Below are 26,051 nucleotides of genomic sequence, written 5' to 3' on the forward strand. Positions count from 1 at the left end.
GAATATTTCTCAGTTGTAGTTCGCCAATTGGGTGGCGCAGTGGGCAGCGTTGTCACCTCACAGCACAAAGGTCCTGGGTTTGATTCGCGGGTGGGGTGTGTGGTGTTTGCACCCCCCCCCCCCCCCCCCCCCCCCCCCCCCCGTGTCTGCGTAGGTTTCCTCCAGGAGCTCTGGTTTCCTCCCCCAGTCCAAAAACGTGCAGGTTAGGTGAATTGGAGGTATGAATGTGTGTTTGTCTGTATGTCTGCCCTGCGATGGACTGGCGACCCATCCAGGGTGTTTCCCTGCCTTTTGCCCTATGAGCGCTGGGATAGGCTCCAGCAGCCCCTGCAACCCTAATTAGGATAAGCGGCCAATTTCAATAAGAGAGTGAGTTTGCCAATTTCAGTTGTATGTTTATAACAGTCTTTGTAATTTTCCAGCACATTGGGAATGACAGGAGGAAACTCTTTATTTACTGAACAAAGAATGATTTCCTTTTTATTAAGAAATAACAAAAAAGAAGAGCATAATCACCTGTAAAATGTGGCTTTGTGACCCAGGGGTATTATATAACTGATATAGAAAACTGCAATAATTACTAGAAAAGAAAAACTGTCCAAAATACCCAATCAATTCACGATCAGTGTTTTATTCGCATCCAGCTAATTCATTTTCTTACAAAGAGATGATCCGGGCCAGTCATGGTAAAAATAATGTTAACATGCTTCTATCAGACGCATTTAAGTGATGAACTGTGAGAGTGAGATTTTGCTGTAAAGTAGGAGTAATAATTCTGTTATCTAGATGCTTAGCACTGGCTGATACGTTTTTGGTTGGCATGGTAGGTTTAGACACTGTATGACCTCAGCATGTCTTTTCAGCTCCTGTCTCCCTAACATACAGTTCCCCTTTACACAGTCAGAAGATGGGTATGTGTCTACAGACTTGGATTGATGCCCATACTGGCCTGTGGAAGAGAATACAGTCAGAGCCTGGCGAAGAATGAGGTGATTGGAGCACTATAGCTGGGGATATTTTCAGCTTTGAAAACAATTTGGGTTATTATTTTCTCCATGTAGCACTGGACATTCAAAGACCTTTACACAGCATCAGGCAACGTCAGAATAATTGCTACACACTGGATGTCCAACTTTAATTTTAAGCTGGTGATAAACTGTATGGAATCACTGAACGTTGAACGAGAGACTAAGGCAGCATAAAATCAGTAAATTGTCATGAATTGCAAACAAATGAAAATCCAACAATATGTATGTATGTATGTATGTATATATATGTGTGTGTGTGTGTGTGTGTGTGTGTGTGTGTGTGTTTGCTCTCTTTTAAGCCATTTCAATGCGAACAGATGGCGAGGACAAACTCGTTCACGATTCTCACCCATTTATCCTCACCCTTTCCCACTCTTGGGGTTCGCACCAAACAAGCGACCCTCTGTGCTCACTTTTACTTCGTGCCTTTTGGCTTGCGCGTTTTGGTATAGTAATGTGTCCGTGAGCTACATTGCTACATCTGATGGCTCCATGATGACTCTGCATAGGCGCAGTTCCCATAATTGTAAAATCTATGTTTCAAGAAGAATCTGTTTGTAGAATATTAACCAGCAGATCAGAGAAGCTATAAGACTCTCGTGTTTCCTTCAAGTTTCACACAGCCTGCATCTGGTGGGACGGGCTTGCACGCATGTCAAAAAGTTTTCTTTGAGCTACGCGACCTCTGTGTTAAAAACATCTACGGTCCTGAAGACATGGGGAAATCGGGTAAAGTCGTTTACTACAAAATATTCTCTGATGTAGTACAGATAAGTGTTGCTGTGATAACGTAGCTATTCGTGTTTTAATCGTTGGCGAAATTAGTCTTTAGCAACCGTTCGCAAACTTTAAAATTAAGTCTAGTCATATACTCTCGGATGTGCTTGCAGTTGCATATATTTTCAGTTATTGCAGTTATTTTCACTCAGGAATTTTGTTTAAGGGGTAAACTGGAATGCCCTGACCTAAACTTGTAACGAGTTATAAACTTATCTACTGTGGTAACGAGGTATTTGTAGTGAACGCATCTTATTCTTGCACATTACACAGATAAAATGTATTGATGACATTAGCAGATGTTATGGCCGGTGGAAAATAAATGGATGATATGAGAAGCTTTGGAACGTACATAACATGTAGGCGCATCTGGTCAGCATCTTGGCATAGTACTCAGGAAATGGAAGTGACAGCCCGAATAAATTATAAGAGCCCAGAAAACAAAACTGGACGAAATGCAAAGAATAGGGAAGCTTTGCAAAAAATGTAATAGTATTGTGATTACTGTCGTGTGTCTGCACTGAAACGGCTGAAATGCATTCCAATGAGATTTTTAACCGCTGATCTGAGGGCATGCTGTAGTCGCTAAATTGCTTAATTATGTTTTTTGGACACAGTTGAGATGTCACAAGAAAATCATAGCACACCGTTAAATGCACCGTTAAATCACGTAATTTTCTCAAAACTTTTTCGAAAGGTTTTCCTTATTATCTTGATAAAATGGGCAGAAATCCAGTATTACAGTGTGTTATGCCTTATGAACAGCAGGAGTCTGAGAGATCCGTTTATTCAGCTGTTGTGGATTGGATCTAATCATCTGATCACACCAACAATACGTTCTTTTTCTTCAAATATGTGTTCATAGGATTTTCTCCACATACACAAACAGTAGATATTAAATTCGATGGATCAATTGATGCATATTTTACAGCTCTAATATGTCTGCTTTCATTGCCTCCTAGACTTCAAACTGGATACTGAGGGTCATGACAAGAAACACAAATCACCGGTGAGAACTCTCATTTAGCTAATTTCACATAGATAATTAGAACGTGCTTACACTTAACACTCAACATTAAACATTACGGTGCCCCCCCCCCCCCCCCCCCCCCCCAACAACTCTTGGTTTCCTTTTAGGCAGTGTCCACTTGATTATGAGATCCAGTTTATGAAAGGAATCTGACTTCTAGCATTAAAAGCTTGTAGCTGTGTAATGTTGCTTTTTTTTTTTTTTTTTGCCTAAACAAATGATTCCTGTGTGGTTCTTTCGAGACATTGGCACTTGTGTAGAGGCCACAGCTATCACAAATAAAGGTTTGGCCTCTCTCCAGTGCCTCAGCTCGGTCAAACCTGCATTCTGGATATCCTTACAACTGAGGGTGTAAACAGCTGGAAACAGTATATTAACCTTATTTAATTTTGTCATTGCAACTGGTATTTAAGGTCTGAGAAGCATGTGAGTGGCCTTGTTTGCCACTCAAAAGCATGGCAAATGCTTTAATCTGCATTAAACGGCAAAGTCGTGTGGTGGTTAAGGAGGATAATCAATGCTTGGTTACGATTTTAGTGTATGATCCTTCAGATTAGTTTTATGATTTGTTCATGAACCACTTGTGAAATTGCGGTGTGCTTGGATTTTATGTCTGCCTCTCTTCCTTTCCTCACAGAAACTATGTGGGACTAACTACCCCGTTAGCATCGCCTTCATCGTGGTGAATGAGTTTTGCGAACGTTTCTCCTACTATGGCATGAAAGGTAATCCAAGGGAGACACGGGCATTAGGGGCCATCACTGAACACAAACAATGTGCTCTGGCCAGCGAGGTCATTCAGACAGTGAGAGCCTCTGTCTGAGAGCATGTCCCCTCTCATGACCTCATTCAGCTCTCGTTGCATGCCAGTGTCTTTTAGAGCATCTCAATATGTATGAGAATCTCAATACTCTTTGAGATTCCCTTACATAATGCTCCACTAGGTCTCTATTAATGCTTAACAGTATCAAGGCTCGTAAAAATTGTTAGGAATAACGATACCTATTATACCTGAGTATTCAATCTCAAACTGAAAACAGAGCGAGAAATGATAGTTTTATCTTATCACATCATATCTTATCAGATTGACATTCAAGAACTTTACGATAGGACACTTAAAGTATGATGTATCATAAAATGCTTCTTAAATGATAAAGAATGACCCGTTAAATTTTTGCCTCTCCCCTCCCTTGTGAAGCGGTGCTGACCCTCTATTTCATTCACTATCTACACTGGGACAAGGACCTCTCTACAGCTGTGTACCATGCCTTCTCCAGTCTGTGCTACTTCACGCCTGTGCTGGGAGCCCTCATAGCAGACTCATGGCTTGGGAAGTTTAAGTGAGTCTATTTTCTGTTTTTGCCGGTCAGGTCACAGAAGATTTGGCTAAGTGGTGTCAAACTGAGCCTCCACTGAGTTAATGCAGTCTTGTGCATATGTGTGTGTGTGTTTGTATGTTTGTGTGTCTTTCCCAGAACCATCATATATCTGTCCATATTGTATGTCATCGGCCATGTGGTTAAGTCTGTTGGAGCCATCCCAGATGTGGGGGATAGCACTGTACACATGTGAGTGGTCTAGCACTACAGATGATCGTTAAAGATGTTTTTGGAGAAAGCTGTTCGATAAATAATTTGCGTGTGTGTGTGTGTGTGTGAGAGAGAGAGAGAGGATGCTTTTCCATAGTTGCATACCTCATGAGTCCATGTGTGAGGTGTATGAATATGTCATACTGTATGTCATTGTGTTGTAGTGCCTTGTCCATGATTGGTCTAATCCTCATTGCATTTGGAACTGGAGGTATCAAACCATGTGTTGCTGCTTTTGGAGGGGACCAATTTGAGCAGCAGCATGTAAGAGACCACAGTCTACTTCACATAACTGATAGATTGTCCTGCTTCTAAACAGACTTGCTCTGTAGCCAACTAAATACCTGACTGCTTAGTTCTGAATTGTGAACTGATTTGTTTCTTTTTTATCTCTCAGACTGAGGAGAGAAGAAAATTCTTTTCTATCTTTTACATGTCAATCAATGCTGGGAGTGTTCTATCAACAGTCATCACCCCAATATTGCGAGGTCAGTGTATTATCTGTATTAACTTTTCGGGAAGCTCATTGAATTGACAAATTTTACAATGGAACAGCACCTTCTGTTGCTTGTATTTCCCCTCTAGCATCTCAAACATTTGAAGGCTGATAGCCACACAATTCTTAATATTTTTGAGCCGTTTACACAAAAATGTCACTGTTCCTTTTGCTTTTTTGAATGGCAGGTGATGTCCAGTGTTTTGGAGGTGACTGTTATGCTCTGGCTTTTGGTGTCCCAGCAGTTTTGATGGTCATTGCTTTGAGTAAGTGACCTGCCTCACTGAAACTCATGTTAACATCAGACATTATGTTTTTCAAGGACTTGTGGACAATGATTTATTTATATATGAAAATAAACATTCTCTTCCACTACTCTGCTGTGCTTTTCATGACACAGCGTAACTGGGTTTGAAACGTAACCGCACCCCAGAAAAAACTTTAATTGTTCATGGAAGGATTAGATTACTATAAAAGTGGATCTAGAGCCCAACATTTAAGATCAGTTCCACCTCAAAATCCAAATTCATTTTGAGTCAGAAAAACTTAGAACATTTTGATTATGCAGATATCAGCCAGAGGACAGTCAGTGAGCTCAGTGAGTGAGTCGGTCAGTCAGTTAGTGAGTCAGTTCCTGTATGAATCAAGTCGATACTAGACATAGACTGCCATGGATGGGGCCTCATACTTGTTACTCTGCCTATCCAAACATCAGTGGAAAGCAATAAGCCTCTGCATGACTGCCAGGTTTTTTTTTTCTTAATTTTGTTTTAGGCATGAGGAGAGAATGTATGCAGCAAAGCAGTCCCAACTATGGCCTACTTATATTTGGAAACAAACAATCCTGCTCGTATATTGCATTTTCATGCCAGGGATTTTTTTTTTTTTTTAATTCCCATCAGAGCGTTGCATATTTGAATTATTGCTCATCCGTCTCCACTGTTAGGGTGCTTTGTTACCTACGCTGGGTGTTTTGGATTTTCCAGACCACTTCACTTGGGGTCACATGTGGTCAGTCTATCACAGAGAAAAAGAAGGAGTCAGGAGAAAGTTAAGACAGGGTTAATCAGTAGACGAACTAAAGACTTTTACGGAGGAATACTGTCAAAAGCACAATGCAGAACAAAACTATAAGCGACTTGAATCTGAAAGGCAGTCCACCACGTCGTGTTTTTGAGTTTGTTCATATTATGAGCAAGATATCTTTTCTAGAACCTCTCTGCCTACAAGTTAAGCGTACCCCTACACACTCTGTTGTGGGTTTCCTCAAAAATTTTATGTTGGGCTTTAACTGTCTTTTCACAATGCCTGTAATCCAGAATAGGGAGAACTACAAAACCTTTTTTTTTTTCTGGACACAAAGAAAATAGAACAATTTTAGCACTGTAGTTGTCCAATCATCATTTTGGGTTCAGCATCTCATCCTTTTCTTTCACCCACAGTTGTTTTCATTGCTGGCAGTGGACTTTATAAAAAGAGTCCTCCAGAAGGGAATGTGCTGGTGCAAGTTTGCAAATGCATCGGGGTAAGCATCTTTCCAAAAACACTGTCCTCGTCAACGTTTCCCCGATGTCCTCTGACAGAGAGAGAAAGAGTTGCTCTCACAATCTAGAACAACGTGACTCTTGATTTCCTGGATGGTCAGTATGATCTAAACATTCTTCTTCTCGTCTATGTCGAGCAGTTTGCGATCAGTAACAGATGGAATAGCTCCAGAAAAAGTCCATCGCGGGAGCATTGGCTGGACTGGGCTGAAGATAAGTACTCGGTATGAGTGAATGCTTTTTACACGAGAGTGTTTCATTAGATTGTCAATCATTACAAGCTGGATAGTTCAGTTGGTAAATAAAGTGTACTGAAATGAGATTTATTAGAATTCCTTTAGCAGGATTTCCCCTCAGGGATCAATAAAGTACTGTCTTATCATATGAACGTTAAGATGGGCCCTGGACTAAACTACAGTTTAAGTGAACAATCTACTTTTTGAATACGGTCTTGTCTATTGAGTAACATAAAGGGTTTTTTTTTTTTCTCAAAGTTGAGCTTACCTACAAATGTTTAATTGGAGACAACATACAGAATTAGAAGAAAACAAAAAACAGTAGGCTTGAAAGCAAAGCGTCAACGTGGACTTTATTCTCTTTTTTTTTTGAAAATTCACCTTTTTCATCTTTTTCTTTATTTGGACAGAAACGTCTCATCCAAGAGATCAAGATGGTGCTCAGGGTGTTGGTTCTTTTCATTCCACTCCCCATGTTCTGGGCACTGTTTGACCAACAGGTAGACATGTACCCATGCCTCTAATCTGTACTTTTTTGTCCTCTGCTTCAATTACCCACAAGTTCAGTGTTACTATAGCGGCTGATGGCTTTATATTTACATTTCACCTCTTGAGTATATTCAATAGGGAGGGTTAAGTGCCACTGCTAAATGAAATGACAAGCATTTAGGTTTTTTTTTTTTTCTTAATGCAAATTGCTTTTGTTGAGAAACTTGACTGTGAGGCATGAAATGTCCTCAGTGCAGTTCAGCCTAGAAAAATTTGTTCGCCATTCCTTGTAAACACTGCTATTGATTGCACTGAATCACAGTTAATTTGGATGAGTTAGCCTGGTTGAATTATGAGCCGCTGAAACAACCATGGTTTGCTGTACTGTTCGCTTGGGACTCATTGCAGCTAACTGTCCGTTGACGGTGCTTAGCCTTAGCACTGATTGCTTGAAAGAAGTAAGAATTCTCTTTGATCTGCTTCAGGGTTCCCGCTGGACTCTCCAAGCCACACGGATGAACATGGACTTTGTAAGTACTGTCCTTTCCCATTGGAATCATATTATTAAACAATAATAGGGGCAAATAGTTAGACAACTGTGATGGTAAACTAAGAAAGGGATCGTATTAACACTCTGTCATGGCATGTTGTCTCAGGCTATGTTCACACTGTCAGTCCAAATCCAATTTATGTGCATATCCGATTGGAATCCGATCATATGTAGCAAGTCTGAACAGCCAAAGATCACATGAGATCCAATTTTCACAAATCCATCTCAAACCACATTTGTATGTGGTTTGAAAACCGATTCAAATTGCATTTTTGTAATTCCGTTTAGGTCCGACTGCTCGGACTGATCAGATTTCAGGTGTTTTTTTTTTTACGTTTGTGAATTTTGATGCCACGTGAAGTTCATCACACGTAAAGGAAACATGTTAGTTTGGTGGCGGAGGGAGCCATTGATGAGCAGTTGTTGGTCGTTGGAGAGTGATACCGGTGATGACGGCTGCAGGAAATAAAGCGGCAAGCCTCCTCCCTCTCTAGCGCTGTCTCATTATTTTTCTAAAACTTGTGCTGCGGCTCCACATTGCCATGTTGTGAATAAGCAAGCCCATTTCATTACTCTCCACTTTAGTTTGTTTATATCAACTACTTCTACTTTTAGGCGCAACATCATTACTATAGCAACCAATGTGGATAAGACCGAAAATGAGGATAGCCGCCCGGGCACACAGATCGGATCGGATCACTTGCAATATATAATGCGAACAGTCAATCAGGAACATCAGATTCTGATCGGATATGCAAAAAATCGGATTTGGACTGACAGTGTGAACCTAGCCTTAATTGTACTTTGTATTTGCTTGGACACTTTGGTTTCAAAGACTAAGAGAACTTGGAGAGGAATGCCCATGCCCTGTTCTGGTTACGTAACTTTACTTTGCGGTTTTGAGTCAGACGCATTTTGTTCTCAGGAAATTAAATGTTATACTTGAAAAGGCTGACGTAATACAGCATGACACTGACCAACTGTTTTCACAGTTTCACAATAGCTTAAACTGACTACATACATGTGAAAACAATGAAAATGATTAATATTTTGTGTGACCACTCCCATTTTCATGCCTTATGAGAATATCTACAATATGTAAGTTCATATAACATGTAATGCATTACAGGGTGGAGCCTTCGTTTTGAAACCTGACCAAATGCAGGTATGCCTCCCAACACAGACACAGACACAGACGCTAACACTGGCACACACTCACTCACACACAAATGTGCAGGCACACACACACGCACATACACACACACACACATTCTGCTGAGACGATGGGGACACAGTTGTTTATCCATTTTATGACAAATGTTACTGAGCAACTTCTGTCGTGAAATTTCAGCAGTAATTTTCCCAGCATCTTTTTTAGAGCAATATATTTTATGATTTTTTTTTTCTTTGGCTGAACAGCATGTTATGGTTATTTAGACCTTTATTGAATGGGTGTTCTTTTTTCTCTTCTTCCTTGCTGTTGATAAGATGCTGAACGCTTTGCTGATTCTGGTGTTTATTCCTATCTTTGACTTGGGTGTGTACCCACTCGTTGGCCTGTGTAGGATCAAGGTCACGTAAGTATACCAGTCAGGCTACCTAAGCAGTACAAAGCAAAGTTTCAAGAGTCACAAACTTAAGAGGAAAGGAAATTTACATGACCTCTCATTAACAACAGTGTCACATGTTCTTTCCTCTCACCATAAAAATCTGTAACATTAGTCCACATATAGTCCACTGCAATATGATACACTGCGCTGAACCAACTCAGGACAGTAAAACAATGTTCCATGTAGGATGTGTCATAAAATGAATATGTGGGGGGGGTTTAATGCAAAACGTTTGCGTCCAGTATGTTTTATTTGGCTGTTTGGGTAGGATAATTGCACTCTATTGCAATAACTGAAAGCTATATAGTTTTACACATGGCTCAGCAGATCCTCTACCTTGTATCTGGCGCTGAGAATAGAACATTTTTCCGTGTCGCATATTTAACCTCTTGCAGGAGTTTGTTCCAGCCCTCATCTGAAATACTTGCTTCTGCCATTTCTATGTAAGGCTATGACAAGCCTAATTAGGAGTGTGAGAACAGGGTTTGATTTTGCCAAACTGTGTCTACTGCAGTGCACCGTTCTCTTTAACTGCCTGGAGCTATTTTGACCCTCAAATTTAAATGTCAGGCTGCCCTTGTTCTTTATTTGAAGAGTGATTTCTGTGCGGAAAACGAATGAGTGCAACTTGCCAGGGACAGAGTTGCAGAGACAAAAGGGGAAGTGCTGCATTCAGGGAGTCAGGGGTCATCTACCGTATGCGGTATTGGTGAGATAGGAGAAGTTGATTAGTAATATCGTTTGTAATTTCCGGGCACCGCTCTGGACAGACAACTGAAATTAGACTGTTACTAAAGTCGTAAATTTTTAAAGTTTGTAGAGCTGATATGATCTGAGAGAAACAATGGTTTCTAAAAACTGCTAAATGTGATGTCCAAAAAAAACAATAACAAATGAGAGTGATGAACTGAAAGAATAACAGATCTACTAAAATAAGGCAGAGTCATCCAACCAAGACAGTTCAGATAAACCCAAGGAAACGCGACACGAAATGAATGAAGGTAAAGTACAAGACATTGTATACACTTGGACAGAGTGAGTCTGTACAGTACAAGGTGATCCGAACAATAGTCAAAACAAATAACGGGGAGGAGCAGACTCTGGAGGAAGTTTCAGCACAGTTTAATTAAGTCCAGGATTCTCGGTGGGTTTGATTTAACCCTTGCTAAGTGGGTGCAGTTATCAGAAGAGCTAAACTGATACCTGTGCCAGCACAATAGAGAAAAGGCAGGTTATGGCGATCGGGTCTCGAGCGTCTTTGGCTAGGAGAAGAAGTTAATTGTCTCCAGCTCTAGAATCAAGATGTTGCAGATCGGAGATGAGCGTAGAATTCTGGATCTGAGCATCATGAAGACTGAGGCCAGAAGAGTTCTCTTTGTGGTGTCGAAACAAACTTCATTAGCTGATGTCAGAGATCAGCGGTCAGAGGTCAGGCAGTTGGGTGAGAGAGACTGTGAGGTCCACTTTGGGCAAAGTTGTTACTGAGCCGAACATGTTACCGCATCTGATAGTGTGTAAAGTCTGCAACATGCAAAAGTGAATTGTTGTGTACCATCTCAGTGAAAAGTGAGGCGTTCGATGACCATCAAAGCTGTCTGGGCATTAGCGACTGGTTACCCATGGCTGATGAGGAGAGGTGGTCCCCTGCCCCCCGTCCCCTCACCACCAAAAAAAAAAAGCCCCACTATCCTGTCTTAGAGAAAAAAAGAAAGGGAAATGATTTGTGGGTTTAAGTGTAACAAACTTTCTCTTTTCTCTTTCATTCTCAGGCCTTTGAGGAAAATGACCATGGGAATGCTATTTGCAGCACTAGCTTTCTGTGCTGCAACCATTGTAGAAGTGAATGTCATTGTAAGTGTATCTCAGATCCATGCTTTACTCATAATCGCATAGAGACCTGGGGCACATGTGTTAATTGTAGACGATTTGCCCTGTCTCACTACTCTTCAGTGCCCCCCTTCCTGGTGACCTTGCTGCCCTAGCCCCTCACATGAGCTGACTAGATAGGTCTCTATATGGTATTCATATTATGCTTGTTTAATACTGCTTAACCTGTGCAAACCTATTAGTTATAGTAATTTTACCAAAAGTAGGTAATAAAAAAGGAGGCATGCACTATTTAAAATACATTTTCATGCAAGTCTGAAGTTGGGGCTTTGGAGTGAACTTTTCTTACAAAAAGCTATTTGACGATGTGTGGATCTTCAAAGGGTAAAACTCCAAACTCAGAGGTTGTTGACACTGATCGCTATGTTTTTTTGTTTCTTTTTTTACATTAGAAAACTGTTGTGGAGCCACCACCAGCTAAACAGTGCCTCGTCCAGGTCCTCAATCTTGCCGACAGAGATCTCACTGTGCACATTCCAGGAGTCAGTGAAGTAACAGTTAAGCCATATGAGGTGTGTTCTGCGAAAGCTGTTTAGATATAAATGGATTACTGTTTAAGCCACAGTCAACTGCCTCATCAAATTTAAAGTTCAGAGGCTGACTGAGTAGCATTTTGGGTATGAATGAATTATAACCCATTTCAGTATTGTAAGACAGCTTTTTCTCTCGCAACCACCCCCCCCCCCCCCCGCCCCCCCATGCCCCCACTCCATGAATGTTCATCAAAGAACGTGCTATAGATGAGTAAAAATGCATTGTTTTAGGAGATGAAGTATCTAACTTTTTGCTTTTACTCATCATATTAAGATGACGCTTTCAAAGACAAAGGAGAAAGCAGTGTTTTGATTTCAGTGTTTTAAATGTCTATGTTCACTTTGCTTCTGTACCAGGATCCCACGGGATACACGACTCTTTCGCTCCCTGGAGATAAAGAGTCACTCACAGTCAAAATCACGTCCGGTACAAATGTTTATACATGTTCAGAGAACTTCGGTGATGAAAAAGCCTACAGTCTCATTCTACGCAATACACAGTCTGGAGTTACATGCGAACTTGTGAGTATTGTATTTGTGATTCAGTCCAGCAAGAGGCATAATATCTGCAGATTACATCTGACTCATTATTATTATTTTTTAATACAAAATTGGTATTAATTACGAACCTAGGGGAAAATGGTGATAATATTGTAGCATTTTTACCCACAGCTGTTTTTGTTGGTTTAATAGTGTGCCTCTTCTTGTCACAATCTAGGAAGAGGATCAGATTACAAAATCCGAATCCGGAGATGCTTACCTGAGGTGAATATATGGTTTTAACCCTCATGGTTTCCATGCCAGAGCAGTGTATTACCACCCTCACAGTTACAATTTAACAGTTCTGTTAAAGTTCAGTTTACAAATCAATACACAAGTTAGTCTTAGACTTGTATAGGACCTTTATGAAGAAATGATTATGTGACTCTGTTTTGACTGTAAGCTTTTCTCTTGTAGGTTTATAAATACTCTCTCAAATAGCGTCAACATAACCGTTGGTGAAACAAATTTTTATGCAGCTGGAGGCTATGGCATAGATCACAACAAAACGGTGGAAAGAGGAGAGTAAGTGCACATCTCCACATATCTGTTTCCAACCTCTTGCCTAAATGCCCTCAGCACACACCAGCAGCTTTGCATCCTTCTGGTGTCAAACACATATTGTAAAAACAGTGCAACATATGTTTAAAAGCAAAACTAACACTTATCAAGGCTTGGGCCAATTCTGAATTTGGAATTTGAACTGGAGTCAAGACAACAGTAGAAGAAGAATTGAATTGGAATTGCTCAAAACAGTTGCTCTCTCGAAGCTCTATTCGAGTACATTTTAACAGTATGTCCGAAACATTAAATATAGCCAAACTGTGTTCAAACGTGGGGTCCGTCTTCACTCCACACAAGGTGGAATTGATTTGAATTACAAGAGATTCAGTTCAACATACTGTAATTCCTATTCAGTTCCTGTTTTGTTTCCTTAAGGAACAATGTCGACTCTGACTCACAGTTCACCCCAGTGATCTCAGAGTGTACCATACACAGCTCAGAGAATTCACTCTTTTGCCTTGTTTGTACACAGATATAACGGCATTATATGCGCAACACCTTCAAAGGAATGGGCCGTTGATCTTGGTCTGCTTGACTTCGGTGCTTCGTACACATTCATTGTTACGGAGGTGAGTGACCTCATATGAAGTCGTTGGTATTTTGGTTATTCTGTCTAGATCAAAACATATTGTGGCCTCTGCCACAAGTTTCAGATATGTGAGATTTTGAAGAGAAAATTGTCTCCAGTGAAACACAATTACAAGAGCTGCCAAAATTGTGTAATAGACTTGATTACCCTGACAGTATCATTAAGTGATGTACAAGTCTCTCTGTGAGGTTGCTTTTACGATTCCATACAACTGTAACTCAGAATGCCGTTAGTTCAGTGCATTTTAATATAACAGACCAGCAATCTCGAATATAGTATTATAGTGATTAACATTAAGAGTGTTAGGGTATTTATTATTAACAATGTTAGAGTGATCATCATTAACAATCCTAGAGTGATTGACAGTGTTAGCAATTGTGATTAACAATCATAAAGTGATTAACATTTTCAGTAATTAACGTTAACAATGTTCAAGTAATTGAATGTCGCTAGATTTGGCAGTCTAAGTCACTCTGGATCAGGGCAATTAGTGCTGGAAACCTTCTCATGCCCAACTGGATAGAACAGTTATTTATTTGCCATTATCAGCGGTAGTGTGTCCAACAGTCAGCCCATGGGCCAGATGTGGCCCACAAAACATTTTTATTTGGCCCATGCTAACATGTCATACTTAGAATTGGGAACAGGCCATTAAAATATCATCAGACATATTTCAGAGAAAATTTGCCACTGACAGGTGCTGCAGCATCTCTCAATGGCTTTAGAGTGGTCAGATGTTCTTTAGACAATACCCATGTCATATTCATACGCACAAGCAAAGTCTGTTTGTTATGTGTAATTCTCTCATACGTCAAACTTCTTGACTAAGAACAAGAACAATTCAAGAATTTAGTTCAAGTCTGTTTTTCAAGTTCATTCGTTCAATCTTTCTATTTTAGCCATCATTTGTTAATGGATCACTGCAGGTGCACTTGACACTCCTGCTGATATGACTCTGTCACACTCATATGACAATATACAAATGATTACATCACATGTGGGCCCAACTGTGATCATGATTTTAATTTTTTCAAATTGAACTTCATGTTCGCCTAATTCTTGATCAACACTTTTTGAGCATCATTTTGTCAGTCTGAAAGTTGTACAAAATCCTACAAAATAGAAATAAAATATACGTCCTCACAGATGTGCATCCTCACGTCCTGTGAATTATTATACCGCATTCCCAATAACAGAAAAATTATTGAAAATCGTTGACTTTGAGCGTTGCACCAACACCTTAACAGGTTGGTGCTTAAACAGGGTCTGAGTGGACCGTATTAGATCATATTACTGTCTCTGGATCAGTACTCAGCACCTGCTTGGTTTCTCCTCTCAGGAAAATAATGCTGTTACAGTGAAGAAGGTGGTGGATGTGGAAGCCAATAATGTTCACATCGCCTGGCAGATTCCTCAGTATGTCCTCCTTACTGCAGGAGAGGTCATGTTTTCCGTCACTGGTTTGGAGTTCTCCTACTCTCAGGTGCGTGTATGTGTGTGTGTGTGTGTGTGTGTGTGTGTCTGTAAAAATGTGTGAAACATCTTAAACGTATGGTGTAGCTAATGCTCTCGCCCAACAGGCTCCGGCCAGTATGAAGTCCGTTCTCCAGGCAGGCTGGCTGATGACTGTGGCTTTTGGAAATGTCATCGTGCTGATTGTGGCTGAAGGAGCTGGCATGGAGCAGGTAAGCCATTTTGAAGTGGTTTTTTTTTTTTTTTTCATAAATAGATACAGTTAGATTGTTCATGCCGTTTTGGGAACAGAGGGACTGTCTGATTATGATTTTGGACACATCTCTCGAATTCCAATAAATATTTATCTTAACTTAAAATAATATTTTCAAAATGACAGAAGCTGTATTCCCAGGAATTTGATGAAAATGTCCCAATATCTGTGAATAAGGACTTAGTGTAGTATTCCAAAATGCATGTGACTTACAAGATCAAGTTCACTGAATACTGCAGACAGATAGTTGTCCACTGGACGATAAATGCACAACAGACTGTGGCAATGACTGAAGGACTTCTTGACTGAGGGAAGCCTGGATCAAGTTAGCAGCTTTTTTTGAAGAGTTTCAGAATTATTGAGACACGAGTGTTGGGGCACTGTTGGGACGTTATTCCCAACCCAAATCAGCAAACAGCACTATAAATAAACTACTTCAAATGTTTTACCATCAGATTTAAACAGGAAAAATTGCATATGTAATCATCTTGTGAAAATGTCTGACTGCGCTTCTGTGGTGTGTAGTGGGTGGAATTCCTGCTTTTTGCCGCTCTGCTGGTGGGCGTCAGCATAATCTTCTCCATCATGGCCTACTTCTACACCTACGTGTACCCAGAAGAGCTGGACAAGATGTTCAGCCAGGACAACGGTGACAACAATGAAACGGGTTTCAAGAAGGACCCAAGCGACATTGTGTACAAGATCCATGAGCTACCGAAAACCACCAAAATGTAGCAAAATCACGCCTCGGCGGCGTATTTTATTCCTTAAAAACGTTTGCGTACTTGATCAAAATGAAGTTAATTTTTTATTTTTTTTTTTATGGGTCTGGCGAGCAGACATGGCTCTTTTATGTTGAGATTTAATATTCTCCGCTGCTCAGGGAATACACTGCAGTTGGGAACAGCCGATCATGATCTCATCTTGTATAATAATACGTGGCACTTTGACAGACAAATCCTCTATGAGTGACAGTTTTAACACGAATATCAGCAGAAATGATGTATTTGACAATGGCGTGCTTCGGTCTTGGTTTTATTACGTTATGCCACTACAGCAATAATAATGTGGAAATACTGATGTTTTTAATCAACGACAAAAACATTATGCAGTGAAGAATTTGGACATGATATTTGTAAAAAAAAGAGTTTCCTGTGAAAAATGATCCTTACTGACAGATGTTTTAACCTCTCCAGACCAGGAGTTGTTAGATGGTGTTAACTTACGCTGCTTAAAACCTTTAAATAATATTCTGTTTGTGTGGAAATGTGTGGAAATTTTGTACAATAAAAAAGGTAGCAATCCCTTTTATCGTGTTATTGATTTTTTGAGATAGTGTGTTTAAATGTGTTGTACAAAAACTGTCCTGAAAGCAAAAGCCTTGTAATATGTATTAAAAGAAGTGCTTTTGATATTTGAAAAGAGCTGCCCACTTGAGACTGAATCCCTCACTAACATTATCTTCCAACAAGCCTTTTATGAAATGTATCCAGTTCACTCAACCATGTGTATAGACTTCAAACAGCCCAGGGCTTAGTGAGCATACCAATCATATCCTTAATCAGTCTAACCCTTCAAACAGTGAAGTTACGGCTTTTCGTTTTAAATTATCCACAGTCAATCTCATTTTGTCTGTCCATCATCATCTTCACAACCAGAGCAATGACGTCTGGATGCACCAGACACTCCAGCACATCATTGGTGGATATAGTGCCGCACTTCTCATTATCTGCCTTTCCTGGGTCACCGGATGACCGAGAAGTTTCTTCTCTCCGGTGCGCGACTAGGCGCCGCTCCTCTGTCAGAGCTTGGTCACGTTCCCAATCATCGTCAGGTCGAGCTTTTGGACTTTGCTGAGGCAAACCACGGTCACTGTCTTGTGACTTGAGTCTCTCTTTGTGGGAGGTACCACTGAGGTTACGAGGGAGAGAACGATCATAAGTGACAGGAATGAGGTGAGGTCCAAAGGGGACGGTGAAAACCGGAATCTTGTCAATGGACTGCTTTTTTAAACATCCACTGGAGTCACGTTTTGGAGGGCGAGTGCTGGCCCGGTTTTCTGTCGCTGACCTTTCTCCGGTGTGGGCTCCCCTCCCTATGTAAGCCTGCATAGCAAGGTTCAAGTATTGCATGTTTTCATCGTGCGAAGCAACACTCTCCTGTAAAAAGAAAGAGAGAAACAATCGTCAGCACAGGTTTAAAGACCTAAAAAAAAAAAATAAGCACTGTCCAGTATTTATTATATCAATTATGACAAAAGGACAAGTCGCCAAGTCGTGCCCGTGACAAAATCATTTGCGAGTAGGACACTGTTGACTAGTTAATGTTTCTACGATTTGAAAGTGAAGGGTAGCAATCTCGATAGTGTTGTTCTAGCCTAAATTCCTCTGGCCATTGTCCTTTTCTGGAGCTGTGCCAGCCAGCTGGTTCCTCTTTCTCAGCAGCTTGGGCAGTCTGAGAACACAGCCAGCCCCAATGAAAACAAACTAAACTGAGGCTGACAGAGGCCTCCCTTTTACGCCAAAGAGGATTTGGACATCGCTGCCAATTCTGCCATTGAGGAAAACTCCTTTTTTTTTTTTTTAATTTTCGACCAAGACTCAAAAAAAATTGAAAGTAATTGTTTCTGGCACATTTTTCTGTTTTTTTTGTGGTCAATATAAAATACATCTTTATTGCTATGAGAAGCCTTGTTATGGCATGGCACTGCCTTTATAAGTGGACCGTATGACGAAACACTTGGGTTAAGTACCTCAGTAGGATTTAGCCAGTCATCATTGTTGTCATGACTGGGTGTGGTTTTCAGGGCACAGACGATGGTTTTCGTGAGAGCCTCTCCAACTCTGGCCTTATGGTCAACTTCCTGTTGAAGAAACAAGAATTGCTTAATTACTTATAAAAACCAGTCTGGAGAAGGTTTTTCTTGTCATCTGTGTTGTGCATTTCCACATTAAGTTGTTCGGGCGCTGAACGTATGGAGTGATGAAAAGTGGAACTAAGTGATAACACCGAGGTCTAAGACTGGGATGTAACAGATTGCTCGCTTGACCTTGTCGGAAAAGCGGCTATTGAGGAGCGTCGGAGGCAAAACGCCAACCGAATACACATTTGGCTGCAGACAGAGGCGGTTCACGCGGCTCACAGTCCTCTGCGAGAGTCCTAACAAATCATAGTGACAGGGGTATCTTTACTGCAACTCCTGCTCATTGCTCAAAACCCATCATCACGGGAGTGTCGTCAGAGCTTCACATCCATCACCGCTGTGAAACTGCCAACGTTCAGTCAACTGTCAGACATGAAGGAAACGCTCTTCAGAGAGGCTGACTGCCACAGTGTGTACAGATGAATATTAACAGAAGGGTGGCCTACCAGCTCAATCCACGAGTTCACACTGACTGTGACGGGATCAACTGACTCCACGTAGTGCCACCAATGTCTAGGGACAAACAGCACCTGAAATGGGGGGGGGGGGGGGGGGGGGGGGGATTTTGAATCATAAAAAGCTCTGAGAAAAAATATAGGAGAATAAGACAACAGTCAGTCATTTGAAAATGGGTCAAATGGGGCCCAGGTATCAAAAGAAAGAAAGAGAGACTGAATTATTACTGCAAAAAATATGAAGCAAATCCAAAGGAGAATGCATCAGGCCTCCAAGGGTACATTTACAGTTCTGGTGCCAGGAGTTCAGAACTATCTTACTTTATAGAAAATCACATTTTCAGTTCCACTGAGCTTTGCTAGTTCAGAGCACAACCAAATAAAGCAGATACAAATTCTACATTCAACCACTTGGTGGCAGGTGTGCACCTCTCACAGATCCTCTTGATTTGGTTGCATAGCACCGAATCCAAATCTGGCATTAATCTTCACTGAACTGAACAGAGCGTATCGATTCTGTGATTGAATTGCGGTCTTCATTCATGCAAACACTCCATTCTGATAACAAAGAGGTTGATGCATACCATGCCCTCGAATGAATTGATTGAGACAGATCCATCAATACGAAATGTGCAGATTCAAGTATCTTTGCCCTCATCTGAATCCTCTTAAGTGGGCTCCTGGCAAGGAGGTAATACTAGTGCAAACGCCATCCCATATCTGGTCATTTCAAATTACTGTTCACAAAAGAACTGGGACAAGACGAGGAGGTCATTCGGGAATATATATATGTGGGTGGCTGAGGAAGTGGTTTACCTTCTTTGAAGGATAAAGTTAGGTTTGTATTCTGCTTGTCTTGGAAGTTGCTTTGGATAAAAGCATCTGCTAAATGAATACATGTAAATGTAAATGTAATGGATAAAGCAGTGGTAACACTGAATTTCACGGCGAGCAGCCCTACTCCACACTTTATTCAGGCAGTCTGATGAACTGGCTCTGCGTCAAAGCAAATCCATTGCTCCATCACAAAGCAAGTCTGTCAGACTGTATAATAGACTTGCTCTTGTTAAAAGAAAAAAAAAAAAGAAAAAAGAACCAACAATCACTATATTTGTGAACTCCTGAGTTCAGAGGTAAGAAGTTGCAAAAGAACATTTTCTGACAGCGGACAAATACCAGAGGAACTACAAACTTTATCTAAAACTCAAAACCACTAAGAAACACACTGAAATTTTTTTTTTTAAATACATATGACTTAGAACTACACAAGGACCAGTGGTGAGGAAGTGGTAACAGTGAGGGAGTGTGTGTGTTTGTCTTGTTGTTGTTAGTATGCTAGGCAAGTAATGAGGGCCCCTGGAATGTGAGCTGGCAATGCACGACTGTTGCTAATTGTCCTGCCATCATCTTGTCCCTATAAGGCCATTAGCAGGGGAGGACGCACAAAAACTACTAACATCTGAAGGACAAGACACATACACACATACACACACACACACACACACACACACACACAAACACTCTGAGTGCTGCAACAGCAACACTTTCAGATAGTACCGGCGATCTCATTTAAACACCATTCATGTTACACAGAAGACAGACGCGGCAGTTGGCACTCTGAAAGTCATTGAGCATACAGATAAGCATACTGGAGATACTTACGGACAATTTGATAAATATACATAATGGTTGAGACATGCTAAATTTCCAAAGTCAAGAGGAAAAAAAAAATTCTAAAACATTAAAAAGTCAACATCTTCCATAATATTTTGCTCTTTTTTTTTGTTCTTCCCAAAAATCATCTAGGCTATTTCTAAAGAGGACAACAGACATGTTCGTTAAATAAGCAGGATATATCTGATTCTACACTATACATCTGATATAGGACAAAACATCAATATCAAAATTATTAATGATCAAGCATCTACTAAGCAGTAATTATGTGGACTGAAATTAATTTATATTCGGACATGATGGATTACTGCTTGATGGAAATGGCTAAGAAAAAATCTGATTGACATTTTATTTGCTTAACTGGTTAACACAGTAGTACCTGTCCAGGTTGTAGAGTGACCACATGGGCTCTGGCTTTGCTGAAAGCAGGAAACTTTGTCAAGTCAGGTTGTAGGACATTGACTTGGCTGAACACGCTAGACTCTTCGTATGGTATTCGTGTGGGATAGAGACAGTCTGTGTCCTCGGGAGGAAAAAGGTGCCATCTTTTCCTGCAAAGACAAACCTGTCACTATAAGCATCCAGTCAAATCAGTCATATTCACGTCGGCCATGTTTCCTGTGGTACAGAATTTGCATTGCGTCTGTTTTTAATGTTAACTCTGTGGAAAAAATCAATTGTACATAACATCAGCATATATAGCGATTCAACATTTTACATGCAAAACATACTGCTACACTGCAAACTGTGGGGGTGTTAAGTTCTTATGAACGCTATGATTACTGAGCATCTCAAGAGAGGCATCACTGAACATACCTTACCATTATAACCACTTGGCCGTTCTGTATCTGTTCTTTCAGAAGAACATCACGGCTAAATAATAATGCAATTGTCCTAACGCGTAGGACATGACTGGCCGTCTCTCGTTATTCTGTTTCGGTTTGGGACAATATCCAGACACGTTGTTCAATGTAATATGCATATCTCTCTTACTGCGCTTGGGTCATTGCAAGAGCCGAAGTCTCATTTCCCAATTACCGAAACAGAACGATAGCAATGTTCTTCGAGAGAGGCAGCCAGAGATAAGGCAGGAAAGGAGCTTTGCTTTTTGTCCTAGACTCCGGTCCTGTTAAATGAGGGCCCGGCCGCACGGTCCACCTCATATCTCCGCCTTCCCGCGCCTGGATGGTGATGTGCCGGGGAAATGACATTCTCTGTGAATGGCTTAGAGATGGACCTGAACTGCTCATCTAAAACCACTTCTTGACCCCCCTCCACCCCTCAAAACCCCAACCCACTGCCCACCCCTCCTCAAAAAGAGGTGAAACTGGGGCTCAGTCATTTGCAAAGGTTGAGCAAATCCATTTTCCAAGGAGACAGATGCTCGGTGCTAGAAAGCTGTTCACCTTACACGCTGTTTTGTCCTGCACATTCAAAGACTCATTCTTCCCTGCTCTGATGCTGATAACATGTTTCATTTCGATTTGTGGCACTGTAAGAGGGTGTTATTTGGGATTGTAACGAGAGGAGCTGAAGAATAGTGTGGTAAAGTGTGCCCCTGTGTCATTACCTGCCTTGAACCTGAAAAACGAGATTGCAGCCATAGCAGTCCAGGTGGCATGGGGTGTTGGCACCTTCTGTGCCAATCCAAAGGGTGCTCTCTCGACCATTTCTGCCTGGGTAGCCAAAGTCTGACCATACAACATCCTGTAACAAATTTGTTCAAAAGATCAGCATTATCTACAGTCTGCATAGGTCTGTGGGTCTAAGACATGGATTTTGTGGTTTTCATTTGAGTAAGCATATAGCGTGATACACAAGAGTACAAATATTGCAGGTGTTTTTTAGTAAAATTCTGAAAGAAAAAAAGAAAAGAAAAGATACATCGTAACATCTAAATTGCCAGAATATTTGAATATTTGAACAAGTAAAGATCCATTAAACAGACAAACAGAATTTCATGCTAGCTTTCCTGTGAGTCTATTTTTACCGGTAACTGACTGCAATACTGTGGCACCCATAGTTTGCAACTTAAAAATACAGTATTTTATTACCATTTGAATGGCTCTGTTACTGACATCTGACTGACTGCTGCAAAAAAAAAAAATGAAATGAAATGAAATGAGAAATGAGCCTATTTATTCTCTGTTCTCAACATGTCGGAATCATTTGTGGCTGTCAGTGCTCGCTTGATAAATAACAAAGAGGAAAAGTTTCAAAATGCTCAGGGATGCCACTCACCAACCTAGATAATGAAACCATTAACACATTCAGGCAAGTGTAAATGACAGACTGGGCCATCTAGGCTTTCAGCAATCTTCAAATGGCACTATTCATCATTTAAGAAAGGCCTTTTTCTGTCTCCTTGTCCCAAAGGCCTTTGCTTTAGCAGGACAGTCGGAAAAAAAAAGACTGCTCTTCCCTCATATGCATTTATGGCCATATTCCAAAGAAAACAAGGGAAGATCTACATCTTTTTCGAACCTAATTACCTCTAAAACACAACGACAGCATTGTCACCGTTTAGAACCAAATTCTGGAATGTAACCATGAAACTTTCAAAAGAAGAGTTCAGAATATCTCGTTTGGTAACACAGTACTATATTTCAGTCAATTTCCCTTAACGTCTCAAAGGTTTCTCTAATGGACTAAAATCTTTTCCATACATATCCTGATAATAAAGATTAATAATAAATTGTGTTTGTTAGATCTGACGTATTTGTTTGTGCTATTCTGTGCTTGTTGTTACTGCTCTGTTGACATTGAAAAAAAAAATGTCTTCCTTTGAGCAAAGAAGTAATGGGGGGAAAATGGCACATGGAACAGTGGGTGACCAAATGAAGCTGGTGAGATTAATGAACAGGGGTAGGGGAGTGGAGAGAAAGGTTGTTCCATCTCCCAATGGTGTGTGCCATTAAGCAATCACTCTCCCCACTGAGACAGCCATTCCCACCCACTGGTAGAGAAAAGCACTTGTCACTTTGCTAACTTTGACAAATCTGGTCCTGCACATAATGTCTCATCCCCAAAAGCCTCTTAAAATATGTCTGACTCCTAACATCACTTTTTTACAACCAGGTGAAGCAATACTGTTTATATTTCGAATCAGTGAAACGGCTTGTGAAGAAACTAGCATGAATATTAACAACGGACTTATAAATAACCCCTGACTAAACTTTTAAAAGGGTCTTTATACAAGCATATAAAAGTCAGTTATGGACACATTTAGTTCTCAACTGCTGTCAGAGCTCCTTGATTTTTGTTCCAAATGGCAGTCACTTCAGCATTTTAAAGTGGACCTTTAAATATGTGCTCTGAACAGACTGACAGAAGTAAAACAAATGCATTAGTGACTGGCACAGCCACGTTCATTGGTAAAGCAGTCCAGAGGCCATGTATTGCTTCTAAGAAACTCACATACACACACCTCTCGCTCTCTCTTTCCTTAAACAGTACATGTAAAGATGACCCTTGATGGCAACTTTTCCCTCACTCATATGAGATTATAATAATGTAAATGTGAAATCCTGATCGTATTTGCATCTCAGAGATCAATACAAAACTTTAGAGTGATGCATCTACACTGTGCTTGCCATAGTAGGTCTACAGCTCCATACAGCTGTCCAGTCATTAATGGAGGGAGAGTAAAATATTTTCAGCTCGTCGAGGATATTTTGGGCAGTTTCTGGTTTCTAGTGCCCTGAATGATGCAAGCCCGATTAAGAAATAACAGTTAAAGACATGTCTCTTAGGAGTCTTGGCACACTAATTATTCTGCTGAAATTTAATCAATAACTCAGCTCAACCTGATACCACAGGAGGCCAAAAAAAATCAGAATTGCTTTGTCCTTGTCAGATAACTCAATGAGATAAGAAAAGCTTACTGTTACCACTTTCAGTGTGATACACCTACATCTCTGCCAGTAACAGACTCTTGATTTTTAAATAAAAGCAAGAGGTCACAAGGAAGAATCACCTGGAACATAGTGTCCTTGTCCTGAAATAGCAGAGCAATGTATTTGTAATCTGCATAAACCCAATATTCTGACAAGGGGTAGTCGGTGAAAGATCCAATACAGGAACCAGTGAGACCAGCAGTCCAGCACAGAAACTCACCAAGTGTGGCCTCAATATATGAACAATGAGTTTCAAACTGAGGGGCTAGAATGCAGAGAGAGAGAGAGAGAGAGAGAGAGAGAGAGAGAGAGAGAAAGAGAGGTAAATTTCACACAAGCAAAGGAGCATTCAAAATGTTATATTTATCAATCAATAAATCTGACACTTGGATAAATTGCTGCAATTTCACAGATGTGGAAAATCACATGCCCATCATAACGATATGAGGTTTTATTTATACACCTATTTAAATGCCTATTGTCTGCAGCCGCTTCAATTAATATTTGTGCGGGCTTAAATTCGTTCTGCCATTTTCCTGAACAATGTGTCAGCTCCTATAACCAGTGATGAAACATATAATTAAGTGCATTAAATTATATCTTCTGTCAGAGACGGTGTATGTTGTCAGAAATTATTGCTGTAAAATATTGATTTAGCAGTCAAATCATCCTGCTCCTTATTGGAAGAAACATCCACCTTTGTTATACAGACAGTGAATTATCTTCAAGAGACACTGCTGTTCCAAAGGACTACCAGGAAAAGTATGTACCATAAAGCAACCTTTAAAGTCACCGACCAGAATTTTGCTAGGTACTAAATAGATCTTTAGGAAAGAAAAGAAAAGAAAAGAGAAGAAAAGAAAAGAAAAAGAGTGAAAAAAACAAGAGAAAAAAATGCTTGGGAACACAATGAGAATCAAAATATGCAAATATGTAAGACCTAATTCAGCTTTATGTTTGGCAATTCATGTAGCATCAGTGTAATTAGTCTGAAGGTTCTTGTACTGAATGGTTATTTGTAAACATGTGTCACAACTACCTTTTTCTGTGCATCTTTTTCCTATACGAAACTTTATGGTCTTGTCTTTCAAAGCAGCTGAGAGGTGCTCCACAGTCCAGGCCACTGCTGGCCAGCCTGTGGTCATATTGAGGAATACAGCTGGTTTTTCCAGACATTCAACAATCTTCCGGGCTTCTTCGGGGGTGAATGGCTTCGTGTTCATGGCTTAAAGGAAGACAGAAAATTGAGAGTGTACATAGTTTAATTCTCCCCAATACTTAATTTCCACAAGGGTGATTCAAAAACATTTATTCAGAGATAAGTCTATATTTGTTGTTACTCGATCACTAAAATGCTGCAAGCTATGTCTACAAGAAGGCCTTGTGTGCCACCAGGCACGAAGCAGCTTGGTGAAGGTGAAGGTATGTCTACAAGAGTTTGACATGACATGTAGGTTACTCGTAGCAACCACGCGGATGGCTTGGAGCGGAGATGAATCCCAACTGTACTTCATTAACTCTGCTATGACGCTTCAAGTTAATGTATTACTTTCATACATGCGCTACACTGCAAACTGGGCATGAGTAAAACGTGATAGTATTCGTGACAACTCCACAGACATACTTATGTACATGTGTTGTCTGTCAGCAGTTGCAAAATTAAACACTGCTGCAGCAAACCGCAGTAAAACAGAACTCAGGGAAACTTAAGAATCGGTCAGTAGCACCAGAACATCCATTCACCTCTAAGTGTCCTGAGAAACATAGATTTTAGGTTTGCTACGACGGTACAGGAAGCGAGAATTTATATCTCAAACTGATATTTGATTTCACTGCTTGGCTTCCTTACATTGACAATGTATTAACATTTCTGTAAATGAAGGTAAAAATGAGAGATTCCATCACTTCCTTTCCA

The 26,051-nt window shown here is 40.5% G+C and overlaps 2 protein-coding genes across 2 annotated transcripts; one reads left to right on the forward strand and one right to left on the reverse strand.

Annotated features, from left to right (window-relative positions):
- The first annotated feature begins 1,744 nt into the window (after nt 1–1,744).
- Nucleotides 1,745–15,923, forward strand: slc15a2 (solute carrier family 15 member 2). The gene is made up of 23 exons (XM_030787571.1): nt 1,745–1,757; nt 2,768–2,814; nt 3,473–3,560; nt 4,034–4,175; nt 4,311–4,403; nt 4,589–4,688; nt 4,822–4,912; nt 5,109–5,186; nt 6,363–6,445; nt 6,605–6,688; nt 7,111–7,200; nt 7,675–7,719; nt 8,869–8,904; nt 9,228–9,316; nt 11,119–11,200; nt 11,629–11,748; nt 12,127–12,295; nt 12,492–12,534; nt 12,727–12,834; nt 13,346–13,442; nt 14,802–14,945; nt 15,043–15,147; nt 15,714–15,923. The coding sequence occupies exons 1-23, from the start codon at nt 1,745–1,747 to the stop codon at nt 15,921–15,923; spliced, it is 2,157 nt and encodes a 718-aa protein (XP_030643431.1).
- Nucleotides 15,924–16,764: 841 nt separating this feature from the next.
- Nucleotides 16,765–25,359, reverse strand: hspbap1 (hspb associated protein 1). Its single transcript, XM_030787574.1, has 7 exons — nt 25,176–25,359; nt 24,217–24,401; nt 21,811–21,947; nt 20,620–20,791; nt 18,558–18,641; nt 17,941–18,051; nt 16,765–17,347 (listed from the first exon to the last, which is right to left on the reverse strand). Exons 1-7 carry the CDS (start codon nt 25,357–25,359, stop codon nt 16,796–16,798), a joined length of 1,425 nt encoding a protein of 474 aa, XP_030643434.1. The 3' UTR covers nt 16,765–16,795.
- Between the last annotated feature and the right edge of the window lie 692 nt (nt 25,360–26,051).

The sequence above is a fragment of the Chanos chanos genome, chromosome 10 (assembly GCF_902362185.1).
Source record: "Chanos chanos chromosome 10, fChaCha1.1, whole genome shotgun sequence".
In the NCBI taxonomy this organism is placed as follows: Eukaryota; Metazoa; Chordata; class Actinopteri; order Gonorynchiformes; family Chanidae; genus Chanos; species Chanos chanos.

Excerpts from the sequence above, each read along its gene's own strand:
- hspbap1 (XM_030787574.1), bottom strand. The coding sequence starts at position 25,359 with ATGAACACGAAGCCATTCACCCCCGAAGAAGCCCGGAAGATTGTTGAA. Across the intron at positions 18,052-18,557 it reads TGAACTCGTGGATTGAGCTG|GAAGTTGACCATAAGGCCAG; the intron begins GTAGGCCACCCT and ends TTTCTTCAACAG. Across the intron at positions 17,348-17,940 it reads ACTGGCTAAATCCTACTGAG|GAGAGTGTTGCTTCGCACGA; the intron begins GTACTTAACCCA and ends TTCTTTTTACAG.
- slc15a2 (XM_030787571.1), top strand. Across the intron at positions 4,404-4,588 it reads GGGGATAGCACTGTACACAT|TGCCTTGTCCATGATTGGTC; the intron begins GTGAGTGGTCTA and ends ATTGTGTTGTAG. Across the intron at positions 12,535-12,726 it reads TCCGGAGATGCTTACCTGAG|GTTTATAAATACTCTCTCAA; the intron begins GTGAATATATGG and ends TTTCTCTTGTAG.